At 37.9% G+C, this 21,002-nt stretch overlaps 1 protein-coding gene across 1 annotated transcript in view; it reads right to left on the minus strand.

Moving 5' to 3' along the window:
- The window catches only part of gnptab.L (N-acetylglucosamine-1-phosphate transferase subunits alpha and beta L homeolog), a 37,256-nt gene that overhangs the window by 14,391 nt on the left and 1,863 nt on the right, over window positions 1-21,002 (minus strand). Inside the window, exons 2-10 of the mRNA XM_018252316.2 lie at window positions 15,632-15,717; window positions 15,006-15,125; window positions 13,888-13,929; window positions 13,423-13,628; window positions 12,373-12,437; window positions 11,468-11,602; window positions 5,014-5,175; window positions 2,011-2,190; window positions 141-311 (exon numbers count right to left, since the gene is read on the minus strand). Of these exons, the coding sequence (XP_018107805.1) occupies window positions 141-311; window positions 2,011-2,190; window positions 5,014-5,175; window positions 11,468-11,602; window positions 12,373-12,437; window positions 13,423-13,628; window positions 13,888-13,929; window positions 15,006-15,125; window positions 15,632-15,717 (1,167 nt within the window). The remainder of the gene's footprint in view (window positions 1-140; window positions 312-2,010; window positions 2,191-5,013; window positions 5,176-11,467; window positions 11,603-12,372; window positions 12,438-13,422; window positions 13,629-13,887; window positions 13,930-15,005; window positions 15,126-15,631; window positions 15,718-21,002) is intronic.

The following is a 21,002-nucleotide window of genomic DNA, read 5'->3' on the forward strand; positions in this document are numbered from 1 at the left end:
AAAAACAGATTGTTAAAGCATAGCACTACAATAGACTTCTAGATCAAAGGTCCCCCCAGAAGCAACACCAAGTACCGCTAAACGGAAAAACGTATTTGCTATTCTTAGAGGCTGCTGCTAAGTGTCTATTAAACACTTACTTTCTGTCCCTTTGAATGACTGTAGAAATCATCAGGCCATACACTTGTTCCAAACATAACATCATCGTTCATATATATGAATTTCTGTGAAAGTCCAGGAATACGGTGGATATGGCCTTCTATAGCAGGAGAACTGAAAGTAGGCAAGTGAGTAGTGTTCAAAAATATTTCCTGGAAAGAAATGATAATCATTTTAGAAAACAATCTTCAGACAGAGATCAAACTAATCAACTGATCAAATTGTTAATTACCAGCAATTTTTTTACAGCAAGTCAAGGACAGATGCCAACCTCTTCTGGCTGTTAGAAGCCACAAGCACACATTGCTATTAGGTTCAATTTAAACAGGATCCCTTAGTGAACACTATGATTAATGGCATTAAAAAAAGGCCGTGCAACTACAAGAATAACTAAAGTAGGGCAGCCACTTTAAGAAATCTTTACTTGTAGAATGTGTACTGTGTAGCTAGGCTTGAAATGCACTCTCTAGAACGAGCAAAGGCCAAAGTCGTTAACAAGCTGCCCTGGAGACCAAATAAAGTATCTAGACGTGTTAAAATGACTTCCCGAGTTTGTCACAGTGGCACCTCAGTGGGCAGGCTGGATATAATGCTTAGCACCTTATCTGATAGCAAAGCAGTAATCCAATGAAATAAACTGTGACAGTACTCTACCACTTTAAGCAGCCAAGCCATTCATTCCCAAATATTGATTCCCATGGAAATAACGTTAAACTGATCTCCTTAGTATCTCAGTATACTGTTATTGCAATGCAATATTTATTGACTCCTTCGCTATCTCGTATGTTCTAGATGGTTCTTCTGTGCAAGTGGGGGTTTTTTCCGGGTTCCCCCACACTCTTAAATATATAAGATAGATATATGTTACAGGGAGCTTAGAATAGGGAAGGGATAATGTCTATGATATATAATATCATATGAAAAATTATGAGGAATATGTCAGTGCTATATAATTATCTTAATAACATGTATGCACAGTCATTTTTATACTTTTATCAAACAGACTATTCTTTAGGGGTAAGTTGGAGGGTTACACTGAAAGCCGTTAGGTAGAGCTAGTGTAGGACTAAATGCACATTTTCGGCGAGAACCAACCCGCTGCAACAAAACGCCGGTGTCAAATCGCATGCAACGGAAATTCGGCAAGTAATGGAAACGTCGGATGAAGTCACAGCGTTGATCTGACGCGACACGAATGTCAGATCAACGCTGCGACTTCATCCGACATTTCCATTACTTGCCTTATTTCCGTCGCATGCTTTTGACGCTGGCGTTTTGTTGCAGCGCGTCGGATCATGCCGAAAACATTTCTGCTGGAATATTTATGATGACAGAGAAAACACCTTCCATCATTGTGTGGCATTTGTGTAAGTGCACAGGATGAGCAGACTTCAGAGCAAAAATGCATACTTCTGCATTTTCATGCCAAAAACATATGCCATATGTATTCAAATACACTGTTCTGCACTGAACACTATGGATCTTACATTTCACAATAGGTGAAATGTATTTTCAATATTTTTGGTTTATGATAACTACAGTATATTTTTCCCTTTAATCTGAACAATGAACTAAAAAAAAGGAGCTTTGAAACTTTACAATGGCAGACAATACTACTACTACTACTACTACTACTACTACTACTACTACTACTAAAATATGGCAATTCCCTGCACTGTAGAAAAGATTAAAATCGCCAGGGTTGGTGCTATGTTGTGCACTTGTGTATGAGGTGGACGGTGCTTGGTTCTAACAGGTAAGAGGCAGTATGTTGTTTAGCAATCCAGCAACCTTCCCCGTATTGAATAACTAAGAAGTGCATGTGAACAAAGATGAAAAAGTACAGCTTACTTGGTGAGTTATTATAGTAACACGGGGATTGTCCAGATTCAGCCAGGATGGAATCTGTCCATTGGTTACAATGAACACATGACGGACCCAAGGAGCATGTTTTTCTATGGATCTCAGAGAGTATCGCAGTTCTTCATTGTCTTCAAAACGACTAGCAGAGATATCTTCATCCTGCTTTAGCTATAGAATAAAAAATCATAGAAACGTTTGACATATAAGGCATTCAAAGCAAAGCATACATGTTTGTGCACTGATCCTATTTTTACTCAGAGAAGGCATTAATTGGTATTGGTCCTCTCTGTACACACACATCTATTGATACGACCAGGCTATATATGCCAACATGAGACATGAATAAGCAGACACTGGCAAATGGCACTAGCAGCTACAAAATGCGAATTCCTGATTTACACTATGATTTTTACTTGTACAGGATTTAAAGCATGCCTTTACCCCTCTATGTCTAAAGCATGAAGTGTAAACAAGACTGGTTTTGTCTCTATCCAATATTCTTTAGCTTTCTTCTAAAAAAAACTTGTGTCCAAGTGAATATGGTTGTATCAGGATGTTTGATACACATGTACCAGAATGTTTCCTTGCTTTTAAGTTTGCTAGGCTTCACATTTCACATTTGCAATGATACCTTAATATATCAAGGGTTCATTACAATCATTAAAAGTTTCTTGCTCACCTTCATATACATCAACATAGGCAATGAAAATAAGAGGCTGGTTAAGAATGTCTAAATATATAAACATATACAATCAAAACATGCACTTTGCCAACTGGATGTTAAGACATGAACGTTTTGACTGCTCTGCAAATGACATATGCCAAGGACTATGTGGCACTGTGACTGGTGAAAGATTGACATGGATTTGTGCCAGGAAAGAAGGGGTTCCTTTTTTTATCCCAGCAATTCAATGATAGGAAAATGGGACAGTTACCAATATATATTACACCCAGGAATATCGCTATTGATGCCACCTAATATGGAGGTAGGCACTCTTCCTAAAATAATCCGATCTTCTACATAATGATTTACATCACATGAGGAGGGATGCACTGGATATATAAACAAGACCATAGCAGATTATAAAATCTCTCCTGTTTTACTGTTTACAGAATTATTTCCACTACCCAGGTGCCCAGACTACTGATGCGGGATTTTCTATTAGTGATTGACTACTATCCAGATCTACCAGTGCAACCACATTGTTGGCGTTCTATAAACATTTCTATGAAATGTCATTTATTTCTTGTGAAAAAGCCCATTTCCATATTTAAACAGCTACATAGTAATCCAACAGAGTTTAGGCAATGATCTAGTTGTTGGAAGATCACAATCTCATTTTGGGCAATCTTTTGTTCTTTTTGAGTCAGTAACAATCCAAACTGAGAAAAAGGATTATTAGAATTTGCTAAATGAGAGTGTCAAGTTTGTATCATTCCTGACTTTTTTACACAGAAACAATAAATGAATATGAGACTGGGTGTGGACTAGTATTCTGCCAGTGCTTCATGAATAAAGGTATGCCCTGAATACAGGATTTAGTTCAGGATATGGCAAAATCCCAGCACTTTTTACAGGGTTCCAGTTCAGTTATTTAACATGCTGTACAAAAAGTGGAATGAAACAATACAGGTGATGTTGCTCATAGCTACCAATCAGAGCTTTTGTTTACTAACCAGTGAAATGTAATTGCCGATTAGTTGCTCTGGGCAATATCACTGGTAATGCTTCACTCCACTTTTTACACAGCTTGATAAATAGACCCCTTAAAGTTATGTGACTTTAAAGCTCTGGACAACTGAGCATGAATTTATTTTCTTCACAGATGTTATTTATCTTATCTAGCAGCAGTAAACTGCACCGGCCCGGGGTTATACCAGTGAGCACCACGGATCGCTTCTCTTCCGTCTTACGATTTCCTCGTGTGGCTGCGCATGCGTAGTACAACGAAAATCCAAACTTTAACTAAAAAGTTGGCTATTTATAACTACGCATACGTTTTCCACCAGGAAATTCGAAGCAAGAAGAAGCCGGAAGAGGATCGACCCGTGGTACTCACTGGTATAATCCCAGGCCAGTGCAGTTTTCTGCTGATAGGAGCACCGGCCCAGGGTTTCAGGTAAGTCAATACAATCACTTGGGGGTGTCTAACATTCGGCACCCCCAAGTGCAAGATGCCTTTCCTTCTCCTTTAAATTCAAATATGCAAATTAATCACACAGTCCATAGTGTTTGTGCATTAGAATTAAGAGTATGAATGCATCTGAGTGCAAAAGTGAATACGGATCTATATGGATGAATGGATGTGTTAGTGCATGAAAGTCTAAATGTCAGGTAGTGTGAGTACACGTGTGTCAATGGGTATGAGTGAATGAGTTTATATTTTAGTTTTATAAGTGGCTATATAAGTGTGGAAAAACAAATGAGACCATAGAAGAATGGAAAAGTATGGGTGAGAGTTTGAGTATGATGTTTGAGGGTTAAGTGTGCAAGTGTCTTATTGTGTGTGCATGTGTTCTTAATTTGCTGCACCTCATGCTATTTCATGTTTCTTTAATGCAGCAATTTAAAAAGGCCAAATGAATGGAAAACGTTCACAGGAAAATACACACATAAATACACATTTGCTAAAATGAGCACAATAAATAGGACTAGCATGTCCATGCTAGTATAAAACACTAATGGAAAACTATTTGGTGTGAGAAATACAAAAACAATAGATATGGGGCACAATCCCTATTAAGCCAATGTTGCCCCCACTGACACAAGGGGGTTTAATGATGTCTCAGCACTGGCAGAACTGTGTCCCAGATGTATTAGTCTATTTTGCTCTTACCGCCCGCCTGATTCTAAAGTAACATTGAAGCACAGGATACCTGTGACTCCATAACAAAAGTAATAGTGACCATTTGCATATTATTTTCTCTATACAAGTGATACTCAAACAGATCCAAGAGGCATAGACTGAGTAACACCTGTTCCACACATACCTGACTGACAGCACTGAGGTCCCACAGCAAGTAAGCGGAACTTAAACTTAGCTCCTTTCCTTCTATAGTCATATTCTTCTTTGCTTGGATGTTTAATTCCTGAAAATCCTTAGGGTTGTTCAGTTGCAGTAGTGCTACTCTTGTATCAGAATACAGCTGCAGCTGAAGCGAAAGATTAAATACGTGATGAATAATCATATACTGTATTTTATACAATAAAATATGCAACATTCACAGGTAAGGGAATGAAAATCCTGTAAGTACAGGCCTAACTGTACTTTCTTCTCACTGAATTGGTTGGGCTCATCAATCACTGGCCTGCTGGCTAGTCAAGCACATCATGGAATTTTCTGTAGCCAGATAATAATCTATGCTGAGATATAAATACACAATTCATGCCAGCCTCCAAGTCCATACCATTACTCAAAGTTTACATAGTGCATTTGTTATCAAATATCACATGCAAGCTAAGAGCTGTGATCTGTGTGTCATTTGAGTTTGTTGCACGGCACCAAGAAAAGGCATATCCAGTATCCTTCTAAAAACAGCACAACATTTGTATTGAGACCAACAGACAATATTTGGAAAGGCAGCTGGCTGGTATAATATTCCCTGTTATTTGGCACAGACACATCTACTATCCAGGAAGGGCAACTGGTCAAGCATAGATTTACATGACACATATTCAGTTTCACAGTAATCTTATCTCAGAGCTATACAAGCAGAGAACATGTTGATCGCACAAAGAGTAAAAACAATGTCTCTGTGAATCGTGTACTCATTCACTGTAAACACAAATGGCAATTAAATGAATGGTAATGTCAGTAGTTAATTCAGGCCTGTTAACACCAGTACCCCATACCTTGCTTATTTGTAAAACTCCAGTATACTGCTTACTCCCAGCAGCTGCGCAGATCTCATACATAGAAATATTACTGTGCCCTGCTTTGACTGCACCATAACTAGGTTTAGGTTATATCAAAGGGGTTGCTCACCTTTGAGCTAACTTTTAGGGAGGTGTTTACTAAAACTCAAATGTATCCCATTTTTTTTATCAAAACAAAGTCAACCTAATTCCCATCCACAAATGTAACTCATTTGTCAGATAATCAGCTTGAAAAAGTCTTGACAAAATCGTGCAGCAATCAAATCACACAAGTTTTTGACGCCCGAATCGCCCAATTCTTTTGTGCTGTTGCCGGAAAACCCTAACTTTTTAGGATTATCGTAACAGCGCAGATCACAATGTCAAGAAACATCTTCAGATTGTAAAAGAGACATCTGCCTAGGCAATAGCTAAGACCCTGGAAACACAGCAGCTAGGTCTCTCTTATCTGCATTCCCCTTCCATAGAATCTTTGGTTGAGCCAAAACCCAAGCAGATCTCCACAGTGAGCATTTTCAGGAAGTGGCACAAAAACTGCCAGCAAAAAACACTTTGTTAGCTCACATTATATTAGCATGTAAGTGAGACCATTATGTGGAAATATACCTCCTCAACATTAGGGCAATGAATAGGTTTTGTGCTGAAGATACATTTTGGCTATTATTTTTATTAGCAAGTAAATATCAAAACAAAGCACCAGTCAACTAAGAGGTCCTCTGTATAAACAACCCCCTCCATCCCCCCAGCTCCAGGCTGGTGCACTCAGGGGCAAACCTGAGGAAGCCTCTCTGATGCCGTCAAACTCCCCCTCCCCAAGTTTACTTTATTTGTGCTCCAACAGGGGCAGGACCATCCAGATAGGGATGTAGCGAACGTCGGAAAAAAAGTTCGCGAACATATTCGCGAACTTGCGCAAAAATGCGAGCGGTTCGCGAACCCCATAGACTTCAATGGGAAGGCGAACTTTAACATCTAGAAAAGACATTTCTGGCCAGAAAAATGATTTTAAAGTTGTTTAAAGGGTGCAACGACCTGGACAGTGGCATGCCAGAGGGGGATCAAGGGCAAAAATGTATCTGAAAAATCTGCCTGTGTGTGCTTGGAAGAGATAGTGTAGGGGGAGAGCTGTTAGTGATTTCAGGGACAGATGATAGTAAGCTTGCTGGCTAGTAATCTGCTTGATACTGCTCTGTATTGGAGGGACAGAAGTCTGCAGGGATTTGAGGGACATTTTAGCTTAGGTAGCTTTGCTGGCTAGTAATCTACTGTTCTCTTTAAACAACTGCCATACGTTGACCTTGTAGGCATTGTTTGCCCAGTTTTTTTGGACGCAGCCACTGAAGCACAGTTGCCAGAAAAAATATGCCATATAAATGCTGAAAATAGTAATTTTTCGCCATACGTTGACCTTGTAGACATTGTTTGCCCAGTTTTTTTGGTTGCAGCCACTGAAGCACAGTTGCCAGAAAAAATATGCCACATAAATGCTGAAAATAGTCATTTTTTGCCATATACGTTGAGTCACACAGCTCGATGGCGGGTTGAAGAAAACAGTGTGCAAATAATGCCTACAAGGCCAACGTATACACTACTACAGCGGTGGATACGGATTACGTAAAATATATGAATGCTGCTTGAAAAAAGTGACTCCGGTGTTTTTTCTGGAGACGGTAATATTATGGATATTTAGACAGAATGGGAACAAGGTCACACAGCTCGATGGCGGGTTGAAGAAAACAGTGTGCAAATAATGCCTACAAGGCCAACGTATACACTACTACAGCGGTGGATACGGATTACGTAAAATATATGAATGCTGCTTGAAAAAAGTGACTCCGGTGTTTTTTCTGGAGACGGTAATATTATGGATATTTAGACAGAATGGGAACAAGGTCACACAGCTCGATGGCGGGTTGAAGAAAACAGTGTGCAAATAATGCCTACAAGGCCAACGTATACACTACTACAGCGGTGGATACGGATTACGTAAAATATATTATGGCTGCTTGAAAAAAGTGACTCCGGTGTTTTTTCTGGAGACGGTAATATTATGGATATTTAGACAGAATGTGAACAAGGTCACACAGCTCGATGGCGGGTTGAAGAAAACAGTGTGCAAATAATGCCTACAGGGCAAATAATGCCTAAAAGGTCAACTTATACACTACTACAGCGGTAGTAAAATAAAAAAAAGTAAAATAAAAAAAAAAGAATATTAAAAAAAAAAATTAAAGTTGGTGCTGCTGAACTACTAGGAGCAGCAGATTAGCACACCAGTCCCACTCCCCAACACTGCTAGACTAATAGCACTGGGCTCTTATAGTAGTAGTAGTAGTAGTAGTAGTAAAACAACAAAAAAATAAATAAAAGCAGTCCTTACAAGGACTACTGTTATTGCAGCAGTCAGCAGATGAGATCAGAAGCAGGACAGCTGCCCACTGCAGCTACATACAGAGCACTGCAGTAGAAGGTAGATTACTAGCCAGCAAAGCTACCTAAGCTTAAATGTCCCTCAAACCCCTGCAGACTTCTGTCCCTCCAATAACAGAGCAGTATCAAAACGATTACTAGCCAGCAAACTTTCAACTGTCCCTGAAATCACTAACAGGCAGCAGCTCTCTCCCTACACTATCTCTTCAGCACACACAGGCAGAGTGAAAAAACGCTGCAGGGCTTCGGTTTTTATAGGGAAGGGGAGTGGTCCAGGGGAGAGCTTCCTGATTGGCTGCCATGTACCTGCTGGTCTGGGGTGAGAGGGCAAAAAAAAGCGCCAACAATGGCGAACCCAAAATGGCGAACGTCGCGCGACGTTCGCGAACTTCCGGCGAGCGCGAACACCCGATGTTCGCGCGAACAAGTTCGCCGGCGAACAGTTCGCGACATCTCTACATCCAGATAAGGAGCAGCTTCTCAGAGGACTTCTCAGTGGACTGAGGATTTGTTTTGATTCTTTTACAAACAGGAAATAGTATGTGACTTTACATTCAATTTCAGATTTTGCCTTACTTATATAGAAAAATAAAAAAAACAGACAGTAAAACAGGACATTATGTTGAGTACATGCCCTATTTATTGGTTCTGCTGAAAAAGGGTCATACCAATCATGCAAAAAATTTCTGAAGAAGGGATAGTTAAGAATACCAATAGGTCTGGTTCAATGATGTCTAGAAACGTTTGTTTTAGAAAGTTTTTCAAAAGCAGAGCCTGACCTTGTCTCTCTTAGATCACACTGGCAGTTAAATGTGCCTGGTCTGCTATTAGTCACAGAGGTAGGAATAAGACACACCGGCACAGCATGGGTAAGTTCAGCAGGTTAAACCTTGCTCGTTTATTGTGGATGCAACGTTTCGGGGCGTGACCCCTTTCTCAAGCATGTCTTGTTCCTACGTTGTTTCTGAGGTTGCCCATTCCCTCTAGCATCGAGCACCTGGGAGTCGCTGAAGTCTGGACGGCCAGGGTGTGCGAGTGTAAGTCTTTCTTTTTGCAATTAGTCACAGAGGTCCCTGCCTAAGTGAAGTATACAGTCCAAGACTACTCTCAGATTCACACAATAATTTCAATCTTATCAGGAACCATTTATACTTTATGTATGTTTTTTGGGGAATGGGAGGAAACTGACATGCCTGGAGGAAGTTTAGATACATTCAATTACAATGAACAACTGAGGCATTTGCAGTAGGGGTTGCTATTATAACAGCATTTAAAACCAAGAGAAAAAAAGATAATTGTCAATAAAGAAGTGCAGTTTTTACAGAAATGAAATGTCAGTGCTAATATGACATGCTTTCTACAGGAACTTGGCTCCACCTAGTGGTTATTACAAGTTTAAAGTTATTTTAAATGTATTCTGTTCAATATAAGCAACCAAGAGACTACAAAATATAGTTTCAAGCACCCAAACCAATGACGAGCCTCATTTTCTAAAAATGAAACTGCTGTGATTTCCTTTGCAAAACAGCAAAAACCTTCCTTACTGCAAATGAGAATTGATGCTGTCATAACCAATGCTTGTGGAACACATTAGGACTCATTTAGGCAAATGTGCACCCATAAAACCAATCAAAATGTTGCTTTCATTGTTTTACTGGCAGCTACTGTAAATAAACAAAGCTAACCTCTGATCAGTTGCCATGGATTACTGCCCAGGCCTCATCTACAATCATACTTACATCATAATATATCTTTATAGAGCAGCTCATTTGAAAGAGGGCTTCTCATTAGACTGCTGATTCGATTGTGCTTGTAAAACAATAGACAAAAAGTATGTTCAACACAAGCCCAGTTCATTTAACTTCTGTTGAGTATGAGGGTATTCTATACCTTTACCTATGTATTAAGCCACGGATGCATTCACCATTTCAGTTGGACAGCAGTGGAGAAAGCTTCTCTAAATGTGTTTAATGGCGCACAAAGAAACATATTTTAGCACAACTTTGCTCAGTATTCCTGCTCATGTAAGAAAATATGTTATGATATCAGGGCCTACATTTGTAAGGGTGGTGGCACATGGGGAGATTTAGTCGCCTGCGACTGGCAGTAGCAAAGATTTTTCGCAGGCTACTAAATCTCCCCGTGTGCCACCACCCTAAAGGTAAGGAAATACTTTTCTGGAAACCCATTATACACAAAGCTTCGAATTACAGGAAGGCCATCTCCCATAGACTCCGTTTTAGAGCTACAATACATGGAAGATTTTGTAGGATGGTGCTGGATCAACATATCACATCTTACAAGTCAGATGTAGTTGCATGGGTTAAAAAATAATGGGACTGATAGAAAATAACTACATGGAAGCTTTGCCATCTGACAGGCCTATCAGAAAAGAATGCTGCATCTTCATCTGATGGTGTCCGACAGACTTTTTCCTCTTATATAGAGAAAAAATAGATAGATGTAGATACACAAACAAAATACATTATCTGACTGTAGGAATCAGATTTTGTAGGATCCAGCAACATAGACAATCTGAGCCACAAAATCTGATTAAAATCTCCCATGTAATTTATCTTTAAACATATAATTCTTTTTTTTTTTTAATGATTTCCGTTTTCTGTATGATAATAAAACAGTACCTTGAAATTGATGATAACAAAGCTGTATAAATCCATAGGAAAGAATCCTATTGGGTTTATATATATTGTAGTAGAATTAGCAAAGAAAGGTGTCAAAATGTGAACTTTACCTTTAATTTCTCTCTAATTGGACATGTACGCTGGAAGGGAGATGTTACTAAACAGGGAATGGTTTCTCTTTAGTGTTCTGTAAGAAACAGTCAAGTAAGAAAATCCATTTCAGTGGTCCAGTTTGCATACTGGAGCTCCCTTCCCACAGGTAGGCTGTCCTATGGAAAGGTATTTAATTGTAGTAAGGGGTGTGGAACATTGTGCTTGTTTAATTTTTTTTCCCAGCACCCCTGCCTTGTAAGTTATGGTTAACAATACTTTTCTTTTCTGTAAAAACACACTGTGTTTGGAGTGCGCCCCTTTGAACTGCATTTACAAATTAACAGCAAAAAATTAATTTTGTTTCCATTAAGTCTCAACAGGTATCGTTATATAATCTTCTTACCATCTTAATTTTTGAGGACAAAGTTTCAGGTAGTTTTGTTCTTAACTGATCTGTTTCCTTGTATGTTTCAGGAAATCCACTTAGAAAAGCCAGGTCTGGTATAAGAACTAAACCTGGGGCTTCTTTATCTGTGGTCTGAATATTGGGAAAAAAAAAACACAATACAAATTTATTCAAATCAATAGCATTTGCATTCTGTAATCATTTTGTCTACATAACAGAACGTTTTGCTATTCAGCACACCGTTCTTAAAATTTGCATTAAACTTGCTGCATCTAGGGAAATATCTTGCTGGAATACCTCTGCAGTTAACATTAGAATAAAAAGATTATAAAAAAACACAAAGTTTAGTTCCTGACTTGCAGCAAGCATCGCCCAATCAGAAGATAGGAATGAGAAATAGACAGGGTTAAAATAAACTATACATAAATGGTATTAAAAAAAAACCTTCTGGGCACACCTTTTAAAATGAATGCAGTAAACAATCTGTGGACCAGATGATAAAATAAACTGTACTTTATGTAATTAAACTATTACGAAATAGACATATGCACTGAGCTCAGATGAAAAACAAACAATTTGCTTAATTTTTCTTACTACAGAGGAAACCTTGTTTACCTTGTTTTACAATATGTTTACAACAGGTGTATTTTTCAGTCTGTTCTGATCAGGCTCAGCCCCAAGGATGCCATGTTGCAGACCAACATATTTATTAGTATGCTCAATCCACTAAACTATGTCAGCAATTATTTACATTTAAAAAAAAAAAAAAAAAAAAAGCCAAATCACATACAAAGCAGAACTTGTTACCAGACTTAAAGAAATACAAAATGAAATAAGTACAACAAATCCAAATATTCTGTAATGCTGTCTAGTTTGCATTAGCATTATATGGTTTAACCCACCATATATCCTTTCCAGATGGTTTCCTTACGATTATCAAACAAGGCATTCACCTGGGCATTTTCCGCTAAAGAAAGAATAGATATGTTACTTGGAGTGACCAGCATTTGACATTACAAACTAAAAGAACTCTGTACAAGATAAAATAACAGCATAGCCAGTCTTTGACTGTTTTCCTTGCCTGTAATAGACCGAGAACAGTATTATATTTTTGACTATAAAATTGTAAATACACTACTAAAGAATATAACATGACCCACAATATAAAATTCTATATTCAGTATAATGTGCATTATTTCGTAACTAAGTAAGCGGCATGGGGGCTGAGCTGTGGAGTCTCTCCTGCACCAAATGTCGGGTCCTGGCAAAATTTATCTACGGCGCCCAGCCACTGCATTTGTCATTCTGATAGCATGAACCCCTGTCCTAAGGGCTTACAATCACTTATAAAGATGATCTGCTAGATGCAGATCGGTTTCTCTTCTAAGAGAAGACTAAGGCTTAACAATATGTTTAGTGCCTTTAAGGGGTGGTTCGCCTTTAAGCTAACTTTTAGTATGTTATAGAATGGCTGATTTTAAGCAACTTTTTAATTGGTCTTCTTTTTTTTTTTTTTAATAGTTTTTGATTTTCTGACTCTTTCCAGCTTTCAAATGGAGGTTCATCGACCCCATGTGAAAACAAATACTCTGTAACGCTACAGATTTATTGCTACTTTCTATTACTCATCTTTCTTTTCAGGCCCTCATATTCCAGTCTTATTCAAACCAAAGCATAGTTGCTAGGGTTATTTGGACCCTAGCAACCAGACTGCTGAAATTGCAAACTGAAGAGCCGATTAATAAAAAGTTAAGAGCAAGTTCATCAAAAGACATTTAGTAGTATCATTTAACCATTAATAGGTTCATATACTACCAGAATGCCCGGAGGGACTCTGTAACTAATGTATTTATCTATTTTTTTAATGAAGGATGAAGCTTATCTAAGGAATAAAAAAAGAAAAAGAAAATTTAATTTTATAAAAGGGTACTAGCATTAGATGAAAATATTACCTTCTTGAATTGTCTCAAATGCTATTACAGTAACATTGGTAGAGGGGTTCTTGGGTTTTGCAACATGAAATATTTTAACCGCTGAGCTGAAGACTGGCTGGGAAGCCTGTAGGCCCTTCAAGGTGGTGTTGGCAGGAAGTGAAGGGTCAAGGATGAGCATTGGCACCTTTATACAATGAGTAAGCAGGCACTCCAGTTCTTTGTCACTAAAATCGAGAGACCATCATATTAGCTGGTACAATAAGCATCATCATAAAAAACATTTCTTTACACTACTTTTTTATAACAGTAACATAATTTCTACTTTTAAGCAAGGATAATCCTCAGCCCAGACAGGAAAAGTAAGAGACTTGCCCATGACAGCAATTTGCTAAATTATATTTATCTATGGCTTTCCTGATACAGATTCCAGCCACTGCTCATATTCATATACTATTATTTATTTAGACTGCGCTAAAATCTTACCTTTTCTTTGTTGGCTCTGTCTTGTTTCTTCCAAGAAATTCTCTATATAAATACAGACAAAAATGTCATAAGTGTTATTTGTGAGTTGGAAATGGCCAGTGTGGAGACCTAAGCTATGGTCTCAAGCAATTAACAGACTATATCTGTATATAAATCACTCCAGGAGACAATGGGTTAAGGGGGACAGACTGGTGGTTACTTTGTAGTATGTGCTACAGGTCACATACTCCAGCCTATGTGGAACATTACTCCAGTTGAGGAGAATTACCAGCCAGTTACCCGTGGATTTACTCACATCAGGAATTTTCCAAGCATGGAGAGATAGTTCCATTTGGTTGTTCTATTGTAATTGTATTGTAGTGTAATAAAATCACTGAAACCAATTGGTGAACATTTGTGGCCTTGTCATACGTGACGTCACAGCCAGTGTCTGCTAAACAGTTGTATTCTGTAGAACAATACAGCACCACATATTCCCAAAACTTACCTAAAGATTCAAAGAAAAAGCAACAACCTGTCAAAAAAGTCCTTGTGCTGGAGTGTGATATTGACATATACAACATAAAAGGTTTCCTGCACTATCTATGCAAATGTTTAACCCACTATTTATAAATAAATGAGAACTACAAGTCACAATGGAGCTCTGTGATATAATGAACTTAATTAAAAGTACAACACCACTGATTCTGTGTTTCCCAATTCCTTTAAATTTATTCCATGCCCCATGTTTACTGGCAACACACAAAATAGCAAGACTGGAACCCTTGCATGTAAAGAGTTAATATAGGTCCCATAGATATGTTTTAATGTGATTTTTACATCATGTTTTACATGTTTTTTTCGTGTCCAGGCCCAAAAAGGAGCTGCAAAGGCTTAAAAATATGGCATCTATAATAAATAAGGGAATAGATGTAAGAGATAATGGTGCTATTTAACGTCTTTTTAAATTATTATTAGTCAATTACCATAAATATGGGGTTTATATTTAGTAGTCGATTAAAAAAAACAGAGCAAATAAACTTATCGTGGGATGAAAGACTAGAGTTATGAAGAAATAATAATTAAAGTATAACAAAGTTAGCCTGGCTACACACACGTCCCTATACTTCAGTGTATACCTGAAAGCTCTCTGCCGTTCTTCCATCTGTTCCCGGACTTCTTGAAGCTGTGTTACCAGCTCTGGATCTGTGCCATTTACCCAGGTGTAAACAACATCGATGGGCATGGGAAGACAAAGCCTAGAACAATACATCACAAAACACCAGTGATTAGAGTGCCACAGCGTGAGTCACATACAACAAGCTTTAGTAATAAACTTCAGAAACGTTTATATATGGGCAGTGTACAACTTTCTCTCATAAAGATCAGATAAACAAATTGGCAAATCGCAAAATGTATCTGCATCTCTTACTATTACTACCACTGGACTGCAGCAGTAGGTCTATGTGAACTGAAACAGTCTATAAACCTATTTGCACAAGTGAAGCCCAGAAGTAGAAACTAGCTGCAGGGTAGAAAGCTGCTGATTTGTGCCAAACAAACTTGCGCCAATCAAAGTAACAGCATGGCATGCCTGACAAAAGAGGGTCTGGAAACAGTGGAAGAGATATTTATTTGGCCATTGGCAACAGGGCAACCGCAGCAATATTATTTCTGTGTAGTTTTTCTTTAATTCTAGAAGTGAATTCATCACTAGAATTGAAAAAAAGCAGTTTTCTGTTATTGCATGGCTTTTGGCTCTTACCGATTTTGGAAGGACTTCCCAGCAATGTTATCTCTGTACGTATCAAATAACACATGATACTGGTCCCTGCTCCACTCCAGCACAACCTGAAAAATACCAATTCTTATTAGTGATATAGACAGCTACTAGCCCTTATTTTCTGCAATATCAGAGAAACCATTTATATCACTGTGTTATAAGTGAAGGATACTGCATAATGTTTCAACACAAATCCATCCACTTTGGTATCAATAGCCTTAGAAACATACAAAGTGCCTGTACTTGCACTGAAAGGGTTAATATACAGATTTGTACATAGCAACACTGTTAAAACGAACAAATTCAAGGACACTGATAAAGAACTGATTATTGCACGCAGTCATAAAGAAGTCATTGGCAGAGATCATGAACAAAACCCGTGCACACCTGATGCCCAGTTATTTGCCAGTGTGACTCGGTAGCTGGCTCCCATTAGTTAAGTTACTTTCTCACTGTAACCCAATTCAGACACTCAACTGACAAAATCATAAAAATGCCCAATAGAATGGCACACTGTTAAGAATAAGTAAAACATTGTTTGCATTGCAATTATATGTCCCATGTTTTATCACCCTTAGGCAAATGCTCCCTTCTGTCAGGAAATGATTCTGCTACCCTGGCTGGCTGCTGTATAAAAACAGACTTTGTGTTTTGGGAATAGCTATAAAAAAAAACCTGATGTTCTCTAATTTAGTGCATCACATTCCAAGCAAAAGGCTTATTTGTATGGTACAGGTCTGGTCAAATTGGCCCTGGTATTTTAAGCCCCAGAGGTCCAAACAGCACTAAATAGTGCTGCATCTTCCAGCAGCCCCTCTTGCATTTGCCAGAACCCACAGATTGCCAGTCCAGCTCTGAATGGGTACAGTATGCTTGTCAGACTTAGAAAAACCCGCCAAGCGTGCAGTGGTTTTTAACACTGGTGAAATACGTTACCCAGCAGATACTTGAAATCGGATTTGACATACAGGTTGCTCATCTTTATTTACTGAGAATGAAATGCTCTTATTATATGTAAAGTAATAATACCTAAATGAGTCACGTTTACTATGCAACTAGCTTGGCTTTGACAGAAGTGCTGTGGTTATCTCTCCTACTATGACTCACTAATGATTGAATGACGTCACTGACTGTGTGTTTGGCGCCATTTTTGTGTTTAAATTCAGTTTGTTTGTTTGAGCACTGTGTACCCCACCTGAGGAAGGTTCTTGTATTTGAACCGAAACGTCGGAATAAACTTTTTACCACTTTTTCGCATCAAATAAGCCCTGTGTTGTGCGGTTCTTTGAGATTGGTTTGTATATATATATATATATATATATATATATATATATATATATATATATATATATATATATATATATATATATATATATATATATATATAATAACGCACAAATATAGCAGTAAAAAACATGTGCAGAGGTGGGACAGTCGATTACTTCCGCTTACTCTCCCTCTTCACCATCTAATTGTGCAGCCAGTGCATGGGCATGGGTATCAAGTGCCCCATTCTGGTGTATAAACAAGATTTTGGGATGATGCCAAGCTTGATTTAATAACAGTGCCCACAAAATGCCGCCTGCCTGCTTGCTGTGATTGTGAATTCTAAGATTAAAAGTAACAAGACTGAATTCCAAGAAACAAGATTGGAATAATTTATAGTGTCAGTCAAGTTTATTTTGCTAACTTCATAAAATAGGCTTTGGAATTACTTCTTAGGTTGAAAGGTCCACTTTTAACAACACAGAAAAAAAATGGTATGATAAATAATAAAGTGCAAAGGCAATTGCCACATTTGTTCCCTTTATTTAAAGGGGTTGTTCACCTTCAAATACTTTTTTCAGTTCAGATAGTTTACAAGAAATAAAGACTTTTTCCAGTAACTTTATAATTTGTTTGCATGACCGTTTTTCTAATATTGAAGTGTAATTTTTAAAGTAGCTGGGGGGGGGGGTTCCCGACTTTGTAAACTGTTCTAAAGTGATACATTTCTTATCTTTGTCCCTGCTGAGCAGAATCCCTGAGTTTCATTAAAGGCAACTGTTAGAATTGATACAATAGTTGCTAGTATTCCACAGATGCTGCTGAGAAATGTATCTACTAATGTAGCAAATTGTAACAGTTCAGAATCTGCTCCCCGATCACAGAACCGGAACACCAGAGACAGGAACATATAACTTTAAACTTACATTTTGGAAAATAAAAGATAGAAAGCAATTGAAAGAAGTCTTTATTTCTGGTGCACAAACTGAAAACAACTAAACTGAAAAAGTCTTTGGAAGGTAAACAACCCCTTTAATAAATTGGGTAATGCTTTTATTATTGGTTACTCTTTAAACTTTATAAATGTTTGTCTTGTGGTGTAAGGGGTTGGTAAAACACACTTCTCACATATAATAAATATGTGCTAAATAAGCATTATATGGTTTTTTTTAATTTGAGAAAATTGCAGATGTACACCATGTCTTTACTGATGGAATGAGCTGACACTGGTTTACATAACGAACAGGATATTATTGGACTGTAGAAAGCACTTTTTGTCACATGGTAGGATTAACCAAGCACCCTAGGCCATTTGCCATAGCTGAGGGAAGTGCAAACAAACAGCTTTTTTTTTTTTTTTTGAAGAAAAAAAAATATTCGTTCGTAAGAAGCATGCATGCATTCAATTTGTCTACATGTTACACACAGGCTTTCTTTTTGCTGTCACAGGGCATATATTCAGGCAATAACTGTGGATGCCGGACAGTGTGTGGAGCTTTCAATCAGTATTTAAACTTTATCTACTGATTGGAAGCTCCACACACTGTGGACACTGGATTTTTTAATCCAGTGTCCAAATTTTCCTTAACCCTTTTACTGCCAGCACTGGTTTTCTACCAGTGAGTTATTCTGCATTCCTCTGAAATGAAATCAGAAATGCTGACTCTACATTGCTGGCTTTTTAGAACGTTTTTGCCAGTGACATATTTTCTACATTGCTGGCAATGAAAGAGTTAAAGGATCAAATATGAGAAAGCTGGAAACCACAGCCAATTGACAAATAGCAGCAACAGGTCAGTGTGCCCTAAAGATTCATGCATTGTGTCACACGTTAACACTTTCTATTCTTAAAGGACCAGGAATGGTCCAATCGATGCCAGGTGCCAAATGTTAGGACAACAACCCCTTCTGTAGTGGAAACCCACTATCCATAAAGCACAGCAAAATTGTTTTCTAGATATTCTGACATTTTTTGTGATAGTATGTTGCTTTGGTATTCACTCTGTTGTAATTGCAATGTTCACGCAGTAGGATGTGTGATGAATTACTGTTTGGTTGTTACACAATTTCCTACAAGCAAAGACAATTTTTTTTTTTTTTTTACTTTTAAGAGTGAAATCCGATTTACTGTTGGATAATGCATACTATTATCACAATTATTAACAAGAATATATAATTTGCAAACATATTACACAGAGCTGTACCATAGAAGGGTGAATGAATTAAAAATACAATTTGTATAGATTTACAAGCCAACACAGGAGGGTCCTGCTTAATATTCTTTCACATAGAAACCTTATTCCCTTATGAGATCAGGTATCATCCCTATGCTACAGACTTGTACTTCCACACACAAGGCACAAAATATACCCAAATACATGACAAACTTAACATATGCTCATTTAGTTGGTGTATAAATACTTTCTGAACTTGAAAGGTAACTATGATAGTCGACCTATGCTTGCAGGAACCACCTTCCTGTCCCACTTAGGCTCAAAGAGTAAGTAAAGGGGTGGTTCACCCTTCAGTATGTTCTAGAATGGCCAATTCTAAGCAACTTTTAAATTGACCTTCATTTTTATTTCATTGTTTTTTTATTTATTTGCCTTCGTCTTCTATCTTTTTCCAGCTTTCAAATAGGGGTCACTGACCCCATCTAAAAAAATAAAAACTCTGTACGGCTACAAATGTATTTTTATTGCTACTTTTACTTTTTATTTAAGCCCTCCCCTATTCATATTTTAGTCACTTATTCAAATCAATGCATGGTTGCTAGGGTAATTTGGACCCTAGCAACCAGATTACAGTAACTGCAAATTGGAGAGTTGTTTAATAAAAAGCTAAATAACTCAAAAACCACAAACAATAAAAAATGAAAATTAACTGCAAATTGTCTAAGAATATCACTCTCTATATCATACTTAAAGTTAATTTAAAGGTGAACAAGCCCTTCTTGTGTAAGTCCCTCTAATTTCTAGAGAATCTGTGCACCACATGCTGCTTTGGAAAGCAGAGAAGCTTCCAAGTTCTACAATGGAACAAGGTGGCGGTGTGTGCATGAAACTGAACCTAAGGTGGGGTGGAGGGTTTTAAGCTGGCCATATACGCAAAGATCCAATCGTACGAATCCTCGATTCATATGATTTTCAGACTGTGTGTGAAGAGTCCCGACATTTTTCGTCCCATGGAAATCGGTCGTTCAGTCGATCGGCCAGGTTAAAAGATTTCTATCGGCTACAGATAATATCTCTGCATGTATTGCTGATCTGACGATTTTCAGTGGGAGACAGCTTTGTCGGACATAAACTTTCGCACGCACTGTAGCAGACAGAACCAACAGGAATATTTGTTTAAAAAGCCTTTATTTTGCTTTTCTTAGGCTTGGTGATCAGGACAGTTACAACGTTTCAAGCCAAACAATGGCCCTTTATCAATAAACTTTTGTACGATTGCTGTTAGGGCTAGAACATGTTCTTTTACTACTTTATTTAAACTGAAGGTTAGTGGCAGGTCAGGAGATGGGGAATTCGAGCAATCAGATCTTTGCGTCTATGGCCAGATTTAATCTGGAAGGTCGGTGTAAAAAAAAAAAAATTATATTTATTCATGTTGTTCCTGCACATTTTTTACATAATTCCAAAGGAATGAGTGCAGGTAAGTAAAGAGGGTTTATTTTTCCTTTAAGACTGACTTTATTAATATCTCAGAAGCAAGAGACTGATACTATACAGCCACATTTATGGCATCCTCAACAAAATTGGGTATGCATCAACCACTGTGAATCCTTTGAAATGGGTGCACATGCAGTCCTGAGACCCAGTAGGAAAATGCTGAAGCACTTCCTTGTTGAAAATTTGAAAGAATACTATTTGCACGGCTGTTTTTTTCCACGTTTCCAACAAGGAAGTGCTGCAGCATTTTTTTTTCTACTACAATTCTGGCATCCTGTCTGGCCAATTCTCCAGGAATCAAGGAAGTCAATATGCAGCAATAGTTAAAGGACACTTAGTTTTTTAATACATTTTTTGCAACACTGAAGGAGTCTGTCTCATGACGACTGTATGAGCACAGTGATATAACAGCAGTA

The sequence above is a fragment of the Xenopus laevis genome, chromosome 3L (genome assembly GCF_017654675.1).
Source record: "Xenopus laevis strain J_2021 chromosome 3L, Xenopus_laevis_v10.1, whole genome shotgun sequence".
Classification (NCBI taxonomy): domain Eukaryota; kingdom Metazoa; phylum Chordata; class Amphibia; order Anura; family Pipidae; genus Xenopus; species Xenopus laevis.